Raw genomic sequence first — 20,166 nt, forward strand, 5'->3', positions numbered from 1 at the left:
GCTTTTTCATTTCTCCCCTTGATTTTCAAAAATTTACAGTTTAGCCTCTCAAAATTTCAAGTTGATACATTTAGCCTTCCCTCCGTCAAGGTTCCATCAATATTCTGTCTTTTTTATAATTTATACTGAAAATGTCTTTGAAAATGACAGAAATATATCAACATTTTTTTTTTTATTAAACTCATTTCACCCTCTTCATTAGCGCCATAACTTCTGAAAATATTTTTTAAATTTTAAAGAGATAAAATATAGATTTTTGAAAGTCACAAAAAAAGAAATTCTGTATTTTAGCCAAAATAAAATATACCTTGTAACATGCTAAGATGAATAAATTGGGTTTTTATTGGTGTAAATGGCAACCTTGGGCATTTCATTTGTTGGGTCACAACACTAAGAGAATATAAAAAAAAGGCCCAATTTGCCTAATTGCCTAAACAATTGTATAGCGTGCTAGGTCGATTATTTTGTCTGGTTTCTGAAACAACTTCTTTTAAATTGTTTAGAGAAATAGAAATACAATATTTCACTTTAATATTTCTTGGTTGTTAAAAATGGAAAAAAAAAAAAAACTAAACTATTCTTGAGAAGTTTCTGGGAAATTGAGGCACATTTATTTGTTTTAATTTAGTTCTATGGGCTTGGGCCCATCCTTTATTTTGCTATTGGGCCTATGGTTCACTTATAACTAATGCATGCAAGTACCAAGCTATTGGTGCTATTAGATTTTCGACCATGAAAAAATATACGGTTAGAATGTTATTGGTTTAATAGTATAATATAACGGATGAAAATAGTCTAGTGGTTAAATCTAACGGCGGAAAACTTAATAGCACAAAATGCTTGGTGCTATCGATAGTATCCCAGCCAGAATCTCTCTCTCTCTCTCTATCTATCTATCTATATATATATATAGTTGGACTGGGCTACTATTAGTAGCAAAATTTCATTGTTGCTACCAGTTTTTTAGCCTTTGGATCAACTCTTTTCATTATTTCTAACCATTGGATTAAATACTATAACCCAATGGGGACCACTCAACCCTAGGAGGACTACTCAACTCTAACCAACTAATATTATTCTGACCTTACAATATTTAATCTAAGGGTTAAAAACTTGATAGCAAAAAGAGCGATTTACTATTAATAGTATTCCAGCCTAATTCTATATATATTATGCTGATACAAACAAACATCTAAATATGTACCTTATCCGGATCGAATGAACTAAAAAAGTGGAGGTTGCACTTATTTCAGGTCTATCTCCTAACTCTGCCAATTCCGAGCACGAGAGAGAAATAGAGAGGGACACTAGTGAGTTGTTAGGCTTAGCCGCTTTCGTAATATAGCGCGTAGATCTAACTAGAAATTTGAAATTTGAGTTTGATCCGACAACAAATACTAAGAGTGACCTATGTGACCGTCTCGAAAGGCATTTGACAATTATGCCCTCTGCAGGTAGTGATGTAAAACGGGTCGGGCGGCCCCCCAACACGGAAAAATTCTAGAATGCAACGGGTATATTGGTGACGTGGCGTAACAAACCAATCAAAAATTTTCTTTTAAAGATATATGTCCCATCATGATTATAAAAAGTTTTTTTTTTTTTTTTTTTGTTTGAAAAGAAGAAAGGTGATTGGCTTGTTATTGATGATGTGGTGTAAGTGTGATAGTGTAAAATTCCTCCCCAACATGATTATGTACAACTTCTGTCGGCCCAGCACGGCGTGACCCGAAATGGGCCCCGTCGTGCTGGGCCGAGGGTTTGGCCCATGGCTCGGCACGGCATGGCCCATATGTGGCCCATGCCGCTGGGCCAGCAAGGCCCAACTCCAAGGCCTGGACCTCTGGGCAATAATTTTTTTAAAATATAATTTTTCAAATTTAAAACTTTTATTCAATTTTTTTAATTCTAAAATTTTGTTTAACTATATTTTTCAATTTATTTTTTAAATTCTATCCTAATAATTTTTAAAATTTTATAAATTTTTAAAAAAATTTATTCAAATAATTTCTATGCTTTAAAATTTTCTCCAAATAATTTTTAACTCCTAAATTTTTCAAAAAATTAATTTTTTTTAACCATAGTGCTCCTCTAATAGTTGAAAACATCTAAAAGTATTTTATTTTTAAAATTTTTAAATATAAAAATTTTAAAATGCAAAAAAAAGAAAAAATACTAGGCCAAACACAGCCCGACCCGGCACGGCCCGTGCCATTTGAGAATGGTTCTTGCTGGGTCAGAGGTCCGAAAAGTTCAGCCAGCCCCGGGCTGTTTTGCCCCCCAATATGTTGGTCGTGCCGGACCGACACGACCCACATTACATCCCTCTATAGTTGGATATTTGTTTTTTCCTATTATTATACCGTTGGTAAGTACGTACAGAACATGTTTGAACTATCGTCCATTTTGAATCAGCTATTCAAACTTTCAAAATTTTAATTGTGCCGTCTAATCTTTTAATTTGTTTGATTTGAGTCAGTTAACGGCACTTTAACTTCAAAATATAAGTAAATTACTTATTTTAATAAGTTTTATAGGTATGAGAATTGAATAAAGTATACTAACTAAACATGCAAAGATAAATAACCTATTTAAATTTTAAAGTTAAATTGCCATTGACTAACTCAGATCAAACAAATTGAAAGGTTCGACAGCAAAATCAAAATTTTGATAAATTAGATAGCTAAATCAAAATAGTTTAGATAAATAGCGTTGTCCAAATTGAAAGATTCTCAGTGCATGCATTTTGACAAATAGTGCTATACCTTATTAAACAGGCACATAAAAATAAATAAATATAATATAATATAATAAATACTAAAGAGTCTCTGATTTATTTGTTTACCCCTCCTCCCTAACCATAATAATCAGCACTATCGGAAACAAAGAAAAAGGCAAACGTTTCTCTCTCCCCACTCACGTATTAAATTATATGAAACAATTATTTATTCAGACGTTTAAAAGTTTGTTGGATTTCTCAAAAATTATTAAAAACTAGTTTCACATAAAAAAGTTCTCTAGTCTTCATTTTCTAGTTAAAATTTTGAAAAAAAAATGAGAAGAGATTTTTTCTTTTTTCGTAAAATTTAACAGACAAAAAAAATACTTTTCTAACTATTTTTAGAATATTTGATGAAGAAGAAAATATTTGTTGGAGAACGATATTTTTAATATTTATATTCAATTCATTTTAGAACATAAAGTAATCATTTTTATCCCAATATATGGGCCAGTTGTGTTTTTATTTTTTTATCCAAAATTTCCCATTGTGAAGTTCTTTAACAATTTGATATTTCGCATCTGTACTGCTGTCCTTGCGCCACAATCTTCTTCTTTTTATTTTTATTGTTTTTTTGAGAGAGATAGGTAGCACGCTACCCGCTTCGTTTATTTTATTTAGAAATAAACTTAGCTGAAAATGTGAATCAACTAGGATTCGAACTTGGATCTCGGGTACCAGTCATCAAGCCCTTTGCCACTTGCTCTAGGGACGGTCGGTCGCTTTTTATGTAGTTGGTTCCGAAAAAACACCAAACATATAATGAGGGATATCAATGGTCATGGATACCTAAGTTTTTTCCCGCGGTTTTAACTATAATCTAAATGGAAATAATTTCGATGATGCTAAAACGGACATATTGTATGTCCAGTCCTCAAATTATAAGTCAGGCAATATTTGTTAGCTTAAAGTAGTCGGCATTCTGTCCTGTGTGACGGAAAACTCAATTTAATTAAGTTTCACATCACTTTTACATTAATATTTCGTCACTATTTAATTAATTAAATTAAGTTGTGAAACTTAATTGCAAAATTCTTAAAGTTCGAACTAGAAATTATCACAAATTAAAATTTGAGGACCAAAGTGCCACTCGTTATATAGTTTGAGGACCAAACGCGCGATTCTATCCAAAAAAAAAAAAATCAAAACTGAGCAACTATGAATCATGTAATTTCCAAATGGTGAAAACGTACACAATTTATCCGAACTATGAATTATTTTGAATTTGTTATATACCTAATCTTTGAAAATTTAATTTTTATACCCAGTATTTTAATTTGTTTGATTTAAATCAGTCAACTGTACTTTAGCTTCTAAATTTGAATGCATTGTTTATTTTTACAGATTTAACTAGTATACTTAATTCAATTTGACCAATTATCTATTTATTAAAATAAAATAATTAGTTTAAAGTAAAAGTATCTTTGGCTCAAACCAAATAAATTGAAACATTGGCTAGTAAATAAAATTTTTAAAATGCTAGGTTGTAGGTTCAAAAGGACCCATAATTCAGATAATTTTGTATATTTTTACTTTTCCGAATCGAATCCAAACCTTGAACAAACTCCAAAATACATTTAGATTCATATATAAATAAATTGAGGCCATTTTAATAAAAGTTGCAACTCAGTTCGCTGTTCACGAGCTAGCTCATATTCGCCTCAAAATGAGCTCGAAATTGGTCGAGCTCGTGTTCGGCTCAACATAGCTTGTGTGTGTGTGTATATATTATAAATCTCTACTATTTGGATTTTTCGCTGACTCAAATACAAAGAGGCTTATATTTTGTGAATTTCAATTATTTGATTAAGAATTTTTTTAAAAAAAAACTTTTCATTCAGTAGTAGGGCTGACAATCTAATTTGTTGTTCGTAAGCCAGCTCTTGATCGACTCGTTAATAAATAAGCTGAACATGAGCTAAATTTTTCAACTTAATTTTTCAACGAATCAACTTATATTCAACTTGTTTAATAAACGAGCGTGTACTAGCCGCCCCAGCGTGCTCGTGTTTGACTTATCACATTAAATGTTGCTAAATTTTGCTTTTGCTACTTGAGAATGGATGGATGGAGTTTAGAAGGCCCCACTTGCATTTCAAGAGTTAATATGTTAGACATTTCCTTGCTATTATTGGTATGTTCTAAATTTGACCAATTTTAATTTAATTACCTACCAATATTAGACTATTAATTAATGGATCTAGATCTAATATGAGGGGTGAAAACTGGTTGTATATTATTTGATCCCACTTGGCTCCAAATCTGAAAATTACAGTACGCAAATTGGGTTTAGGCAATCCAATTCAGATTCAGACTCAGATTCAGATCTTGAGTCGACAATTTTTTATATTCGAAATTGGATTCAGAATCAAATTTATCATTCTTCTTTGGATTCAAATTTAGATATCGAATTATTCGATTCAACAAAAACTAATTTTAATCTGTTTTCTGTATACAACATTCTTGATGAGATTATTATTATTGGTATGAATTGAATAATATTTATCCAATAAGACATGATGAGAAACTCCTCACAGCTCACAAGACAAGTCAAAATTTTATTTTGTATATGATGTGTAACTTATATTCCGTACATGATTGTTTGGCCTTGTTTTAATTTTTTAAACTTCGTACAATAAATTGCAGTTAGGCCAAAATTTATGTAATTTTTACGACATATTTTCTTAAAAGAATTCATTTTCAAAACTTATATTTTCTGCTTACCAAAAAAAAAGAAAAAAAATTATGAGTTTTACAGTTTTAGCTACTTTTAGATTACGTTACGGCTATTTCTAGTGTAGGAAAGAGACTAAATTACCGAAAATTTTCTTGTTGAAATCTAATTTTTCACCTTTTTTTTTTCTATTATTTAGAAATCTGTACTTTGCCCCCTTGTAAAATGAAAAATATTTTCATTAGGCTTTCGTTATAAAATATTTTTTTATACCAAAAATACCCCCCGCCCTCTCTACTTTTGCTCCGCACTCCTCCGTCTCGCCACCTCGCCCTCCTCCACTGCCTCGCCCTCGCCCTCGCCCACATCTCCGTCCGCGCCCACAAACACCCCCTCGCCCTCCTCCGCCGCTTCGCTTTCACCCTTGTTGCCCTACCCACCTCTCCATCCACGCTCATCTTGATTTTCTCCCTAGTGTCACCGAAATGGAGGAACGACAAGGGTGTAGGAGGAAAAGGAGAACAGGTGGAGAAGAAAATGGAGAGGAACTGCGGCCGATCGAGGCGCGAACCGCGGCCAATCGAGACGGCGGATGAGCAAGATGAACGAGGAGACGAAAATGGTGAGGGACAAAATAGTCATTTTGTCATCACAGTTTAGTTTACACCGTACCCCTGTGAATATTTTTTATTTTATAAGGGAACAAAGTGTAGGTTTTTTAAATAACGGGAGGAAAAAGTGAAAAATCGAATTTTGACAGAAAAATTTTATATAATTTAGCCTAGGAAAGATAAGAATTAGAAGTTTGAAGATTGATAAAGATTTTCTCCCTATGGCTATTGGCTATCCTTCCTTTTATAAACATAGAGATTTTCACAAGATATTTACACCCCATTTTTAGAACGATTCTTTAATTCTTCACTTATTTCCCAAATCTTCGGCATTTATTGTTTGAATTTTGAATTTTTAAGTGCACTTCTAATTTTCACTTTTTAGATCTCATCGCAGCACTTATCCAAAATAACTTTTGGCATGCTCCTTATAAGCGAAATTAAGCCTTTTTGCTAAAAGTACTATCTATAATGGCTTTCCATATATAATCAATCACCTACCGAAACTCAAATTTTACGCTAAAGCCTTTCTTTGGCGTTACATACGTCCCTTATACTCGTTCGCATATTGGTGTCAAAATTATGTATTTATAATAAGCACAATTTATTTAGAAATAACATATCTAATGCATCATTTAAAACTTAAAAATATCTTATTTATTCCCGAATGACTAAAATTTTCTTATTGATTTTTTTAAAAAATTCCTCAAATATCCTCTTTTCCTTCTAGGTTTTACTTATAGGATTGAATTTTATAAGGATATTTTGAGTACTGAGGAATAAATTGAATCCGGCTGCTATATTACCGGTAGTACAGAGGCCACCAAACTACCACTAAGTTGTTTTCAATGATGCGGCTTCCAAATCGATGATCGGCTCTATTAGACTTGATTTATACTATTGAAAGTATTTGAAAACTAAATTTTATAATTTTTTATTATTTTTTACGTATCAAATGAGTAGTATAAAAATGAACAACTTAAATTAAAAGTCTTATAAAATAATGATAAAAGATTTGAATTTAAAATCAGAGGTATCGATCTTAATCTAAATAGTAAAAAAAAAAATTATAAAAACTTTATCAGATTTGAATTGTTTTACACCGTTAAGTTTATAAACGAATGCATCACATCGATCATTAAAATTATCAATTTTGAGACTTTTTGATCACTAGTCAAATAATGTTGAAAAATTATGAAATTTAATTCTCAAATACTTTTAGTAGTATAGATCAAGTCGAACGACGCGGATCGTCGATTTGAAAGCCGCATAATTGAAAACAACTTGATAGCACGAAGACCTCCGTGCTACCGATAGTATAGCAGCCTAGCTCGAATGAATTTAAAAATTTTCAACAATAGCGAGGTCTATCTATAAAATCAAAGTTCCCATTCCCATTTATTTATTCTACACACAAAAAAACAAACAAAAGGTCTAATTAAGATTCAGATCTCCTAATAGTACAGTGCTCACATTTTCAACCCCTTGGAAACTCTTTCTGTCCACAAAATATAAAAAACCAAGAAGTGGAAACTTCTCGATGCAGCGGCAGAGCAATCAATTAAAAAGGTCGGTGTTGGGACCAAAGTTAGACCAGTCATACAGTGTGAGACAGAGAGAGAGAACTCAGAGAGAGACAAATCCCATGACCTAGAAGCTTACTTAGTTATTATGGGGAGTTGAATANCACACAAAAAAACAAACAAAAGGTCTAATTAAGATTCAGATCTCCTAATAGTACAGTGCTCACATTTTCAACCCCTTGGAAACTCTTTCTGTCCACAACTAATAAAAAAGTCAAATGAAAAGGTGCATCACATGCTCAAATTCTTATAAAATTGTGGGCTAGTAGCTGGGGGGGGCTGGTAGGAAAAGTCAAATGGAGAAATGTACATGGCTTGGGTTGGCTGGCTTTCAATCCAATTACAAGGGTAAAACCCTGTCGGCATTCAACAAGCAGAATCACCGACCGATCATACATCGCGCAATTGGCTGTGCAGAATTATCGATCGATCATACAAAGCGTAATTGACTGTGCAAAATTACGTACCGACAGATCATACATAACTTAGTCGACTGTGCAGAATTACTGACCGATCATACATAGCTTAGTTGATTGTGCAGAATTACCGACCGATCATACATAACATCGTTGATTGTAAATTTGATGGTTAGTATTTGATTTTATAAATTATAAAAAATAAATAAAATAGATACTTTATTTTTTTTCTCTGACAAAATACTGGTATTCACCTCACCCACTTCAAAATCCACCTTTTTTTTTTTTTGTTTTTAAAAAACTAATGAGTGTGTTAGGTGGATTAGACTTGATTATTTAACTCAAAAATCATAAGAAAAGGACTTAACTATGTCCTGTATTTAAATCATAACTAGCTCCGTGAGATTGTAATTAGGGAAAACTTCAAAAAACCCCCCGTGGTTTTGTAGTTTCTCACTTTGCCCCCCTGTAGTTTAAAATGTATCAAATTGCCCCCTGTGGTTTCGTTTTTATCTTTTCGGTAGCTTTTTCGTTAATATTTCATTAAATTATATTCAAAAAACTTCAGATACCCATCTAGATTTATCAAATATTCACTTTAGTACCCTTTAATTTTCACTTTACCACTAATTTAAGAAAAAAAATAATGAAATTGATAAGAAAAAGAGAAAAAAGAAACCACAGGGGGGTAAATTGATACATTTTAAACCACAGAGGGGCAAAGTGAGAAACTACGAAACCACAGGAAGGGTTTTTGAAGTTTTCCCTTGTAATTACGATTGCTACTTTCAATATTTAACGTCACGTTATAGAAGAACTTTGATAGATATCATCATGTATGTCACTTTTGTTGTAACAAAATGTTATTATATTAAATTTTCTTACAAAAGATCATTAATATTTTTTTTTACTATTAAAAAATTGTCCCACATAAGACTTAGCAAATATTTCCCATAACCCTTACTAGAATGTTCTAGCAACTGAGCAATCAACCAAAATTCTACCAAAAAAAAAAAAATCAATTATCAAGAAAAAGATAAATCAAACTAAGGTCCAGTTTGGTAGTACAGTGGCGAAAAGCGCATATTTTATGCTTTTTATAATATAAAAAAAAAAATATATAATTAGAAGCACTTTAAATTTTTAGGCTTTTCAAAGTTTATGGCCATCACATTACCAAAAATAGGCCTAAATTTGTTTGCTCCCGTTTCTCGTTCCACTATTTAATATCAATTATTTTCAATATAATATTTTGACAAAACATTAATAATTTTTAAATTGCACAAGACGCAAAACTGAATTTTTTACTCTCAAAAATTAGAAATTGTAAATCAATACTTTTAATTTTACAGCAGAAAGAATATCATTACAAATATTTAATATAATTTCTATTTTACTAAATAATATTTAAAATATTTTATTAATAAAAGAATAAAAGAATGTAATTTAAATTTTAGTATGTTAATGGACTGAATTCACAACGAAATGAAAGAATATTGCCCTATCACATATGAAAAGAAAAACTAAAAATTGAAGAAAAAAAAAAGTTTATACTAAACGTCAAAACATGTCGTATTCTTTTTATCTTTTTTTTGCTTAAAAAAAATTTAGAAAAAAATATCAATTCACTTATCAATTCACAGTTGACCTTACTGTTGGATAATCGATATTGACTATAATTCTAGAAACTCGAACGGTCATAACAATCAATTTTATTTATAACATACAGATCCAATGTAACCTGCCACCAATTCATCTATAAAATTTACAATCCATTTTTTTTTTCTTTTTATAAATCTCAGTGTGCCCCAACTTTTGAATTGATCCAATCTTCAACAAGAAAGAAAAAAAAAGAAAAAAGAAAAATTCAGGCACCCAAAGCAAAGAAGACACGTGCAAACCAACAATCCAAGCCTGACAACTCTACCTCCGAGCCCCAAAATAATAAGAATAATAATAATAAAATAAAATAAAATTATGAGTTGCCGTCTCAATGTTACAACTCGATGCACATCCATTTGAACGCGTAATTAAAGCTCACCAAATCCCCACGCCATCGCATGCATCTCAAAAATAAATAACTAAATAATTATATATATATATATATATATATATATATATATATATATATATATATATATATATATATAGAGAGAGAGAGAGTTGAGCTAGAATACTATCGATAGCAAACGGATTTCGTTGCCATCTATTTGTTTTCGATGATAGAGCCTTCAAATCGACGATCGGCACTGTTGAACATGATCTATACCACTTGAAGTGTTTAGAAATAAAATTTTAATTCTTTTCGACATCATTTGCCTAATGCTCAAAGGGTTTCAAAATTTATAATTTTAATGGTCGATATAAGGTGTTTTCTCGTTTAACGGCGTAAAAATATCCAAATCAATTGAATTTTTGTTAGAAAATTCTTTAAACAATTTAAAACAAGATCGACTCTTGATCTTCATAATAAAACTCCTATCATCATTTTTTAAAGAATATTCATTTTCAGCTATTCATTTTTGTGTCGACTCGATGGATATATAAGAGAACAATATCAAAAATGTATGAAATTTGATTTCTAGATACTTCAAGTGGTATAGATCATGTTCAACGATGCCGATCGTCGATTTATAGGCTCTATCATCGAAAACAAATGGGTGGCAACAGAGCCCGTTTGCTATTATTTTTGATGATAGAGTTTCCAAATTGACGGTCGGCACCGTTGAACATGATCTAGACCATTTAAATCATCTAGAAATCAAATTTCATGCTTTATTTGGCATCACTAGCTAAACGATCAAAGGGTCACAAAATTTATAATTTTAATGACCGATATGGTGTGTTTGCTCGTTTAACGGTATAGAAAAGTTCAAATCAACTAATTTTTTGTTAAAAAATTTTTTAAACTATTTAAAATAAGATCTAGACTCTAGATCTCAAATATAAAAATTGTATCATCACTTTTTGAAGGATACTCATTTTCAGCTATTTATTTTTCTGTTCACTTGATTGACAAGAGAACAATATCGAAAATGTGTGAAATTTGATTTCCAGATAGTTTAAATAGTTTAGATCATATTTAACGGTGCCGATCATCAATTTGAAAGCTCTATCATCGAAGACAAAATTGGTAGAAAATCGAGTCGTTTACTACCGATAGTATTCTAGCAAAACTCTCTCTCTCTCTCTCTCTCTCTCTCTCTCTCTATATATATATATATATATATATATATAACTAGGCTAATATACTATTAATAGTAAGTCATTGGTGCTACTAAGTTTTTGGCCATTGGATTAAGAGATATGCGGTTAGGATGATGTGGGCCCCCTAGGGTTGAGTGGGTGGTTGATTGAATAGTATGATCTAATGGGTGAAAACGATCAAAAGGATAGATCTAACGGCGGAAAACTTGGTAGCACTAAGTGCTTCGTGCTATTAATAGCATAGTAGCCGGACTCTATCTCTCTCTATATATATATAATAGTATAGAATTATTATAATATCGGAAGTATAGAGAATTTGATATTTTTAATTTTTTATTCTTAAATCGAGAATTATATGGTTGGGGTGATTACAGTTTTTCTTATGATTGAATAATACTTCTAGAGTTGAGTGATTTTCAAATAATAGTAGTATTAATCTAAAAGTTAGAAATAATTAAAGAAACTAATTTAAAGACAAAAAAAAAAAATTGAAAGCATCAAATTTTTTCTACTTTTAATAGGACAGTAGTTCTACTTTATTATATATAATAATAATAATAATAAAAGTAAAGTAAGACATTACAGTATAGCGCCAGCCGTAATTGGGGCGTTACTAATTTTCTAATACCCGTATAATACTTTGTCAACCCTTTTGCGCTTTCAAAAATTATTATTATTTATTATTCAAAATGAAACCCACCCCCACCACGACCACCACCGCGTGGACATCGACGAGCGCTTTTGAATCCCTCATCACCGTCATCTTCCTCTTCCTCTTCCTTTGTGTGTGTGTGGTGTATATATATATATATATATATATATATATATGACCAAGTACTTTTTCAACTCCACCATCTCCACTGAAACCGCACCTTTGAGAATCAATCAATAATAATTTTCGCATTTCGATCGCCTTTGGTTTTACTTTTACTAATACTAATGGAGGAGGTAGAGGTAGAGGTAGAGGTAGAGGTGCCGAGTTATTTTGTGTGCCCGATTTCGCTGGAGATAATGCGGGATCCGGTGATCCTGCCGTCGGGGATCACCTACGACCGCCAGAGCATCGAGCGCTGGATCTTCGCCGACGGCAAGACGACCTGCCCCGTGACCCGGCTGCCGCTCCCGCTGCCGGCCGACGACCTCGACCTCGACCTCACCCCCAACCACACTCTGCGCCGCCTCATCCAGGCCTGGTCCGCCCTCCACTCCTCCGAGCGCTTCCCCACCCCCAAACCCCCCCTCGACAAGCACTCCGTCTCCCGCCTCCTCCAAGAATCGAGCGCCAGCCGGCACCACCTCCTGAGCTGCCTGCGGAAGCTCAAAGCTCTCGTCTCGGAGGGCGAGAGGAACCGCCGCTGCGTCGAGTCGACCCCCGGCGCGGTCGAATTCTTGGCCTCGGTCGTCGCCTCCGCCGCCGCCGGCGACGACGCGGAGTGCGACGTCGCGATCGACGTGCTGGCGTCGTTGAAGCTGTCCGAGCGGAGGATCGTCGAGGCCGTCGCCGAGAAGAATCCCGAGTTCGTGGACGCGCTGGTCGGAGTGCTGCGCCGACCGTATTACCCGTCGCGGGCGCACGCGGTGGCGATCCTGCGGTCGCTCGCCGGCGCGCTCTCCCCCGCGCGGCTGGCGGCGCTCGGCGAGGACTTGTTCCGCGAGGTGGTCAGGGTGCTGCGCGACCGGGTGTCGCAGCAGGCGACGAAGGCGGCGCTGCAGGCGCTCGTGGAGCTGGCGCCGTGGGGCCGCAACCGCGTGAAGGCGGTGAGCGCGGGCGCGGTGGAGGTCGTGGTCGAGATCCTGCTCGAGGGGCCGGACCGGCGGACGTGCGAGCTGGCGCTGGCGGCGGCGGAGCGGCTGTGCGGGTGCGCGGAGGGGCGGGCGGCGCTGGCGAGGCACCCGGCGGGGGTGGCGGCGGTGGCGAAGAAGGCGCTGCGGGTGTCGCACGCTGCCACGGACCGCGCCGTCAGGGCGCTGTGCTCGGTGGCGCGGCACGCGCCCGCGGCGGCCGTGCTGGCCGAGATGGCGAGCGTGGGCGCCGTCGCGAAGCTCTGCCTCGTGCTGCAGTCCCCCGACTGCGGCGACAGGACCAAGGAGCGGGTCAGGGAGGTGCTCAGGTTGCATTCCAGGGTCTGGAGGAGCTCTCCCTGCTTGTCCCCGCAGTTCTTAGCCTTGTATCCCCCTCCCTCCTCCTCCTCCTCCTCCTCCTCCTCTCCTCGTGACATGCAATGAATAATTAATTAAACACAAGCTGTAGATTTTGATACTTTTGTTCCTAATTTGGGCATGCATGAATTGAAAAGTTAAACATCATCATGCACGCCCAATATGTAATGTTGAAAGTAAAAAAACCTTGTAAAGAAACCATTTTGTTTCTGGTACGTGCTCTTTTCAAATGCATGTATTCTTTTCATTTATAATAAGAAGAGGAGAAAATCATCTATTTTTAAAACTTGTTGTGGATAAATATTAAGTTTTGCTGTATATATTATGTATACATAGTGCTATATATTTTGACGAATGAATATTGCTTCACCAGGCATTATATGAGCGCTAAAGGAAAAAATTGGTGGCGTCTTTTTTTCTGTGTGATATAATTTGATGTGTTAGAAAGAGGAAAGAGTACTAATAATTAGGGTGAATGATATTAAGTGAAAAGGCCCAAGGAAAAAAAAAAGAAAAAAAGAGACTGAGCAGAAGAGCACTTATCTACATTTCAATTTTGTTCATGATCATTCAATCGATTCATCTCTTAATTGTTGTGGATAATTGCATTCCCAATGATGTAGCAGAGTTCATATTTACTAACTATGCTATATTAATTACCTGCTATATATTCAGATCTTGATTCCTCTAACACTGAGCTCTTTCAAGCTGAGTACAAAATTACCAATATATTATGCAATATATTATGCTAGTCTATCTATACTGCATTGAGAGAGAGTGATATCGAAGTTCATTGTTTTGTTAATAGCAGTTTGAGATCATATAGAGCTAGATGACTCTTCTCTTCTCTTATATATTATTTATGTTTTTTTTTTTTTTTTTTTTTTAATTAGCTTAAGGAATGGATTCTTCTGTGCATCTTCAGCTCAATTAATGCTCCATGTGTCAATTTGCATGAAAACATTAGTTACAGGAAATGAATGATTATGCAAGCACAGATCTTCTGTGGGTTGCAGTGTTTTCGATTTGATCTGGTACTATCCAGAAGGGAATAATATTATTGACAAAAAGTAGGGGAGCTGTAACATCAATTTTTTATATAAGCATGCATGGTATTTGGAAAGAAGATTAGCTTGTTAAATGAAGATTAGCTTGTTAAATTAAGGGCCTTTTGGTTAGATATAATGAGAACTGTAATATAGTTAAAAATATATATAGTTGGAGATGTAGTTGTGATATATTGGACCTTAGTAAAGAGGTAAAATTACAGTATAAATTTTTTTAGTCAGTATTTTTATAGTGCTTGACTAAATTAAAAATATTTTAGCGTGAAATAGATGCAAGAACGAATTTAAAATATGTAATTTTNGCCGCCGTGCCCGGCAGCGCCGTGCTCGTCACCGACTGGGCCTGGGCGCTCGTCCGCGCCGGCCGCGCCGAGCACGCCCTCGACCCCCCCTTACTGGCCATTGGCAGCAGCGGCGGCGGCAGCGGAGCGGGCAATCCGAAGGGGATCATGGTGAGGTTCGTGCTGGTGGGGATTCTGTGCGCGCACGCGATGGTGGCGCTGCGGCCGACGATCGCCGACGCGCTGCGGATGCTGGAGGGGGACCTCGAGGTGCCGGACGTTCCGGACCGGCCCACGCCGCTAGGCTTTCACGGGCTGATATACGGCGACGGCAGCGGGGCGGATACGTTCGCGGCCTCGCCGGCGCTCAGCGGCCCGTGCTTGGACGCCGGAGACATGCTCAGGTGAGAAGAGAAAGGTGGCCGTTTTAAGGTGTTTGATGAAATACCTGGTTCTATCTTAATCTGGAGGAGGAGAATATTATCATGTCCTATATATTGTAATGTAATTTACTCAGAACGGTGATTTTTTTTTTTTTTTTTTTTTTTTCGTAACGATCGATTGGCGCGTGCTCGTGATTTTTTCGATGTTTCCATATTGGGGTTAGTATCATAATATTATAATTTTTCGTTTAGCCTCTTTTGAGGGATTTTTGTATAAATTAAGATTTAGAAGCTAATTTTGTTTATACATTTTAGGAGTTGATTTTGTGTGATTTTCATAAAAGTTTTGAACCACTCTGAGGTATCGTGGTTGCCATTCAGGCTAAGAGAGCAGTAACTTATTATCTCACTATCCCAATTACCGTTCTGTTCTTCGAATTTGCAATATATGTGAATTCCGTGTTGTCAAAATTGGCGTACTAATTTTTATATTAATATTATATTATTTAGTTTATGAGATAAACTATTGATATAGTTAAGATAATAAAAGTATTTTTGACACCTTTCTGTAGAGTATATTGAGACATACATATTTTTCACTATTAGTATTATATTATATTATCTTGGAGGCCAATAGAGAATGATAGATAGTGTGAGACTATAACTATATTTGTGACACTTTGACAGTATTATCACAACCTATTTGATTATTGCATTTGACTATAACTTGTACGCTATTTTGACCTTGACAGTGATACTATACTCGATTAGGGTAGCGCCCCCGCGAGTGCCATTCCGGATGTTGGGCTATGTGATATTATTATGATATGGATTTGACAATAGACTGCGTGGTAGCGAACCACTATAAATGGATGCTGAACATGAGGCGTCGCAGGCTAGATCTGACTGTTGAGTCGATCACTGTGATTGAATATTATTGTTTTATTCAGTATCTAACTGATACATGAAATATATGATTCACAGGTTAATTTTAGTTATATTGTAGAGATATGATAGTAATAGTTCCTCTCAGCAATTATTTATATTAGTATTTATTTATTTCCACTGGTTAGTTATTTACTATTTTTGACTCTTATGGACCTAGTGGTGTAGACCGTCGGCGTTGACTATCGTCCCCACTGGCGATTATTGATTATAGTTTTAGGCCCTCTTTATTAATATTTTATTTCAGAACCTTTTGCACCAGCTACTGATCGAGATAAAGGAATTGCAAATAGTTAGCATTTTCTATCCTTTTTGTGTGTGTAATTGGACCACCTAGCAGTGTGTTTTGAGATTTGAAGTGGTCGGAGATGTTATACCATTTTGAGGATTAGTGTAATAATGATTGTATGTTTACAGTGTTGCTATAGTGTATAGTTTTTATTTTACTTTAATACTACTGTTGTTAAATTTTAGTTAACTATTTTTTGGACAGCTTTTGTTGACGCTTCGTATGTATAAGATGTATCCTTGTACATGTGGTGGGTCTGTTGACGTAATCCGGGCTTCTGCAGTAATTCGGGTTGTGAAAGTAGTAATTATATTTATATATATTTCGTTTGATTGGATGCAGTAAGAAGCGTTATAATTATAAATTATTTATTTGATTGTATGTAATTGAGAAATGCATTTAAAAAAAAAATATTTCTTTATATTTTGTGGTGGTGAGATTATCTTTAATGTAGAAAGAAAAAAGATATAGATGTTTTTTATTCAAAAAATAATTACAAAAGTAAGTTTATCTTCTGTTTACAGTTATTTTCTCCAACTATTATAGTTGAAACAATGAGTAATTTGAGCGTGGTTCCAACTGCTGTAATTGAATCTCATTATGCAGCTCTAATTGTAGCAGTAAACCCAAACATAGTAAACCAAACGCCAAATTTGAAATTACATATACGTATAACAGTAATGCAATTGCAACTATAAGTAACCTAACAACCTGTAAGTGTATCTTAATGCACATGCAGTAGTTAACATTTTTTTTTTTTTTTTTTTTTTTTGAGAGATAGATAGCACGCTACCCATTTCGTTTATTTCATTTAGAAATAAACTTAGTTGGAAATATGAATTAAGTAGGATTCGAACTTGGGTCTCGGTTATCAACCACCAAACCCTTTACCACTTGATCTAGGAACGGTCGGTAGTAGTTAACTAATTAATAAGTAATATTTATAAGTTTTCGCCATTTACAACTTAGATTTACGGATATAAATAAAACACGTACGAGTTATTGATAAACCCTGATGCGTTGAATTTGATCAACTCTATTATGTAACCATAGATCAAATTTCAAGCAAAACTAATTTTTGAAAGTTCTTACTGTTAAGGTTACGGGGCATTAAAATTATTTTTCTTTGTTTTTTTAATTTTCCAGGCCCATATATAGTTTCCACATCTCAAAAAAGCCAATAACAACATACATAACTTTATTTTTTTCTTTTTTTGTTTGCTTAATTTTTTTTTCTTTTAATAGATTCCAGGATTTCCGAGTATCAACGAGCCGAACACGAGCGAGATGCGGCCGGCTTGTGTTTGGCTCATTTCATAAATGAGCCGGACACGAGCCAGATCGTTAAAGTGTCGAGCCGAAAAATTCAGCTCGTTTATTAACGATCCAAACACGAGCTGGCTCATGAATAATAAGTTAAAAGAATTATAAAAGATGTGTATAGAAAATAAATTTATGTGATCCTATCTATTTGATTTTGATCTAATAGTTGAAATTTTATATATAAATGACTTTTTTATAATTGAGTTGGGCTTTATATTTAGATTAAACTAAAAATTAATTAATTATTTATATATATAAAAATATAAAATATATGTATTCGAGCTGTTATCGAGTCGAACACGAGCGAGCTAACCCCAGCTCGTGTTCAGCTCCTTTACTAAACGAGATGGAAAATTCAACTCGTGTTCGGCTCGTTTACTAAACAAGCGATTTGATCTCGAGCTTATTTCGAGCTGAACATGAGCTACTCGCGAACAACGAGCTGGATTGACACCCCGACCGCGCTGGATAAGTCTCAAGCGTATTTACTTTTTCAACGAATTAAGCTAACTGTGCATGCTTTTTTCCAACTCTTTGTCAAAAAAAAATAAACAAAAAGATGAAAAATTTTATTTTTTAAAAAAAAGTCCTTTTTCTTTCTCCACTTTTGAAGTAAATAGAAATTGACCATCACAGATGCTCAGCTTCTCTCCATTCTTTTTCTTTTCCATTTCTTTTTTCTTTTTTTACCTCAAGTTTCAATCCAAACAATTTCTTCTCTCCATCCAAATAATATGTAATAATAAAATGCACAGAACTAGTAGTGATCCAATATGTAAAATTTTTTATTTTATTTTCTTGCATCATGTCCACATGCTTCTGAACCCATATGTGACATTTTGGAGATATTCTCAAGTTAATTGGAAAAGCATTAAATACATGAGAATGATAATCTACCAACCGTACTTGGAGACTGTTTGGTTGTACGTAGTTCTAACCGCACTGTAATTATAACTATATGTAAATATAAATTTGGTGTTTGATTTGATATATTTGATTCCAACTGCTACAGTAGGAATTGTAGGACGCCCAAGCTGTCCAATTGCAGCATATCGAACTACGTCCAAATTGACCGTAGTTCTAATTACACCAGTTAAAAAGAATAATTTTAAACAAAAAATATGCTTACCTTTTTAATTATATATATATATATTATTAGAGTTAATCTCACCATCATATATATAAAATAATAAAATTTTAAAAACATTTCTCAATTGTATACAACCGAACAAATTATTTATAGTTGCAGCGCTTTCTACTAAATTCAACTAAACAGAATGCATATAGTTACAACTGCTGCTTTTTCAACTACATGGATTTTCAACTACACTGTAATATATTAATCGTTTAGGACGAAAACGACTTTCCTCCTTTTCACTTCCACCCCACTTTCACCCGAACAAACATGCCCTTAGCTAAGGATTTTGATGGTGAGTATTTGAAATCTCAAATTTGAAGTTTAATTATTTTATATTTTAAGTTTAATTTATTTCTTAAAAAAAAACTAAACAAAGTAGATAATTTAATGGATAAAAATAGTCAAAGGGTTAAATCTAACGGCGGAAAACTCAATAGCACCAAACGCTTGGTACTATCGATAGTATCCCAGCAGGACTGTATATATAAAACTAGGCTGAAATACTATCGATAGCACCAAACGCTTGGTGCTATTGAGTTTTCGGTTCTTGGATGAAAAAACGTACGGTTACGATGATGTGGCCGGGCCCCCTAGGGTTGAGTAAGTTATTTGTTCAATAGTATAATTTAATGGATAAAAATAGTCAAAGGGTTAAATCTAACGGCGGAAAACTCAATAGCACCAAACACTTGGTACTATCGATAGTATCCGAGCAGGACTCTCTCTCTCTCTCTCTCTCTATATATATATATAAGAAACTCTTCATCAATATGCAATGGTTTGAAATTGTCAATAGGACTCATTTATTATGGTTTAGAATGATTAGAATTATCAAGAATATTTCAAATCAAACGGCTCAAAATTCTGGGTAGAGATTAATCTAGAAGACTCTAAACCCATTCAAATTAAGTAATCAAATAAAAAGACCCAAGATACCACTTCAATTCATGGAAAAGAACCATTAAATTTTGTTTTGTTAAAATTTTAAGTTGTAAAAACATAAAATTAAGTTGTGACATTAAAATTTGAAATGTTTGGACACATGTTTCCAAATGATAAGCTTAATTACAATCACTGTAAAATATTAAAAGCATTGCTATGATAATCATAATCTATTATATATTATTATGAGCTGCTGATATATTGATATCTGATAATTAATGTTATTATGTAAACTATTGAATGACAGGTGTAAATGTGTAATATGATGAACTTGCAGGTTTTATAGCAGTAAAAAATTATTATTCTAAGTGATAATATATTTTAATAAAAATAAAAATTTTTATCTATGACTTTTCTACTTTGGATCA

The 20,166-nt window shown here is 34.4% G+C and overlaps 2 protein-coding genes across 2 annotated transcripts; both read left to right on the forward strand.

Annotated features, from left to right (window-relative positions):
• Positions 12,059-13,716, forward strand: LOC109709536 (E3 ubiquitin-protein ligase PUB23-like). The gene has a single exon (XM_020231822.1). The coding sequence runs from the start codon at positions 12,210-12,212 to the stop codon at positions 13,494-13,496; it is 1,287 nt and encodes a 428-aa protein (XP_020087411.1). The 5' UTR covers positions 12,059-12,209; the 3' UTR covers positions 13,497-13,716.
• Positions 14,407-15,186, forward strand: LOC109716398 (probable receptor-like protein kinase At1g11050). Its single transcript, XM_020241859.1, has 2 exons — positions 14,407-14,439; positions 14,758-15,186. Exons 1-2 carry the CDS (start codon positions 14,407-14,409, stop codon positions 15,184-15,186), a joined length of 462 nt encoding a protein of 153 aa, XP_020097448.1.

The sequence above is a fragment of the Ananas comosus genome, linkage group 1 (assembly GCF_001540865.1).
Source record: "Ananas comosus cultivar F153 linkage group 1, ASM154086v1, whole genome shotgun sequence".
NCBI lineage: Eukaryota > Viridiplantae > Streptophyta > Magnoliopsida > Poales > Bromeliaceae > Ananas > Ananas comosus.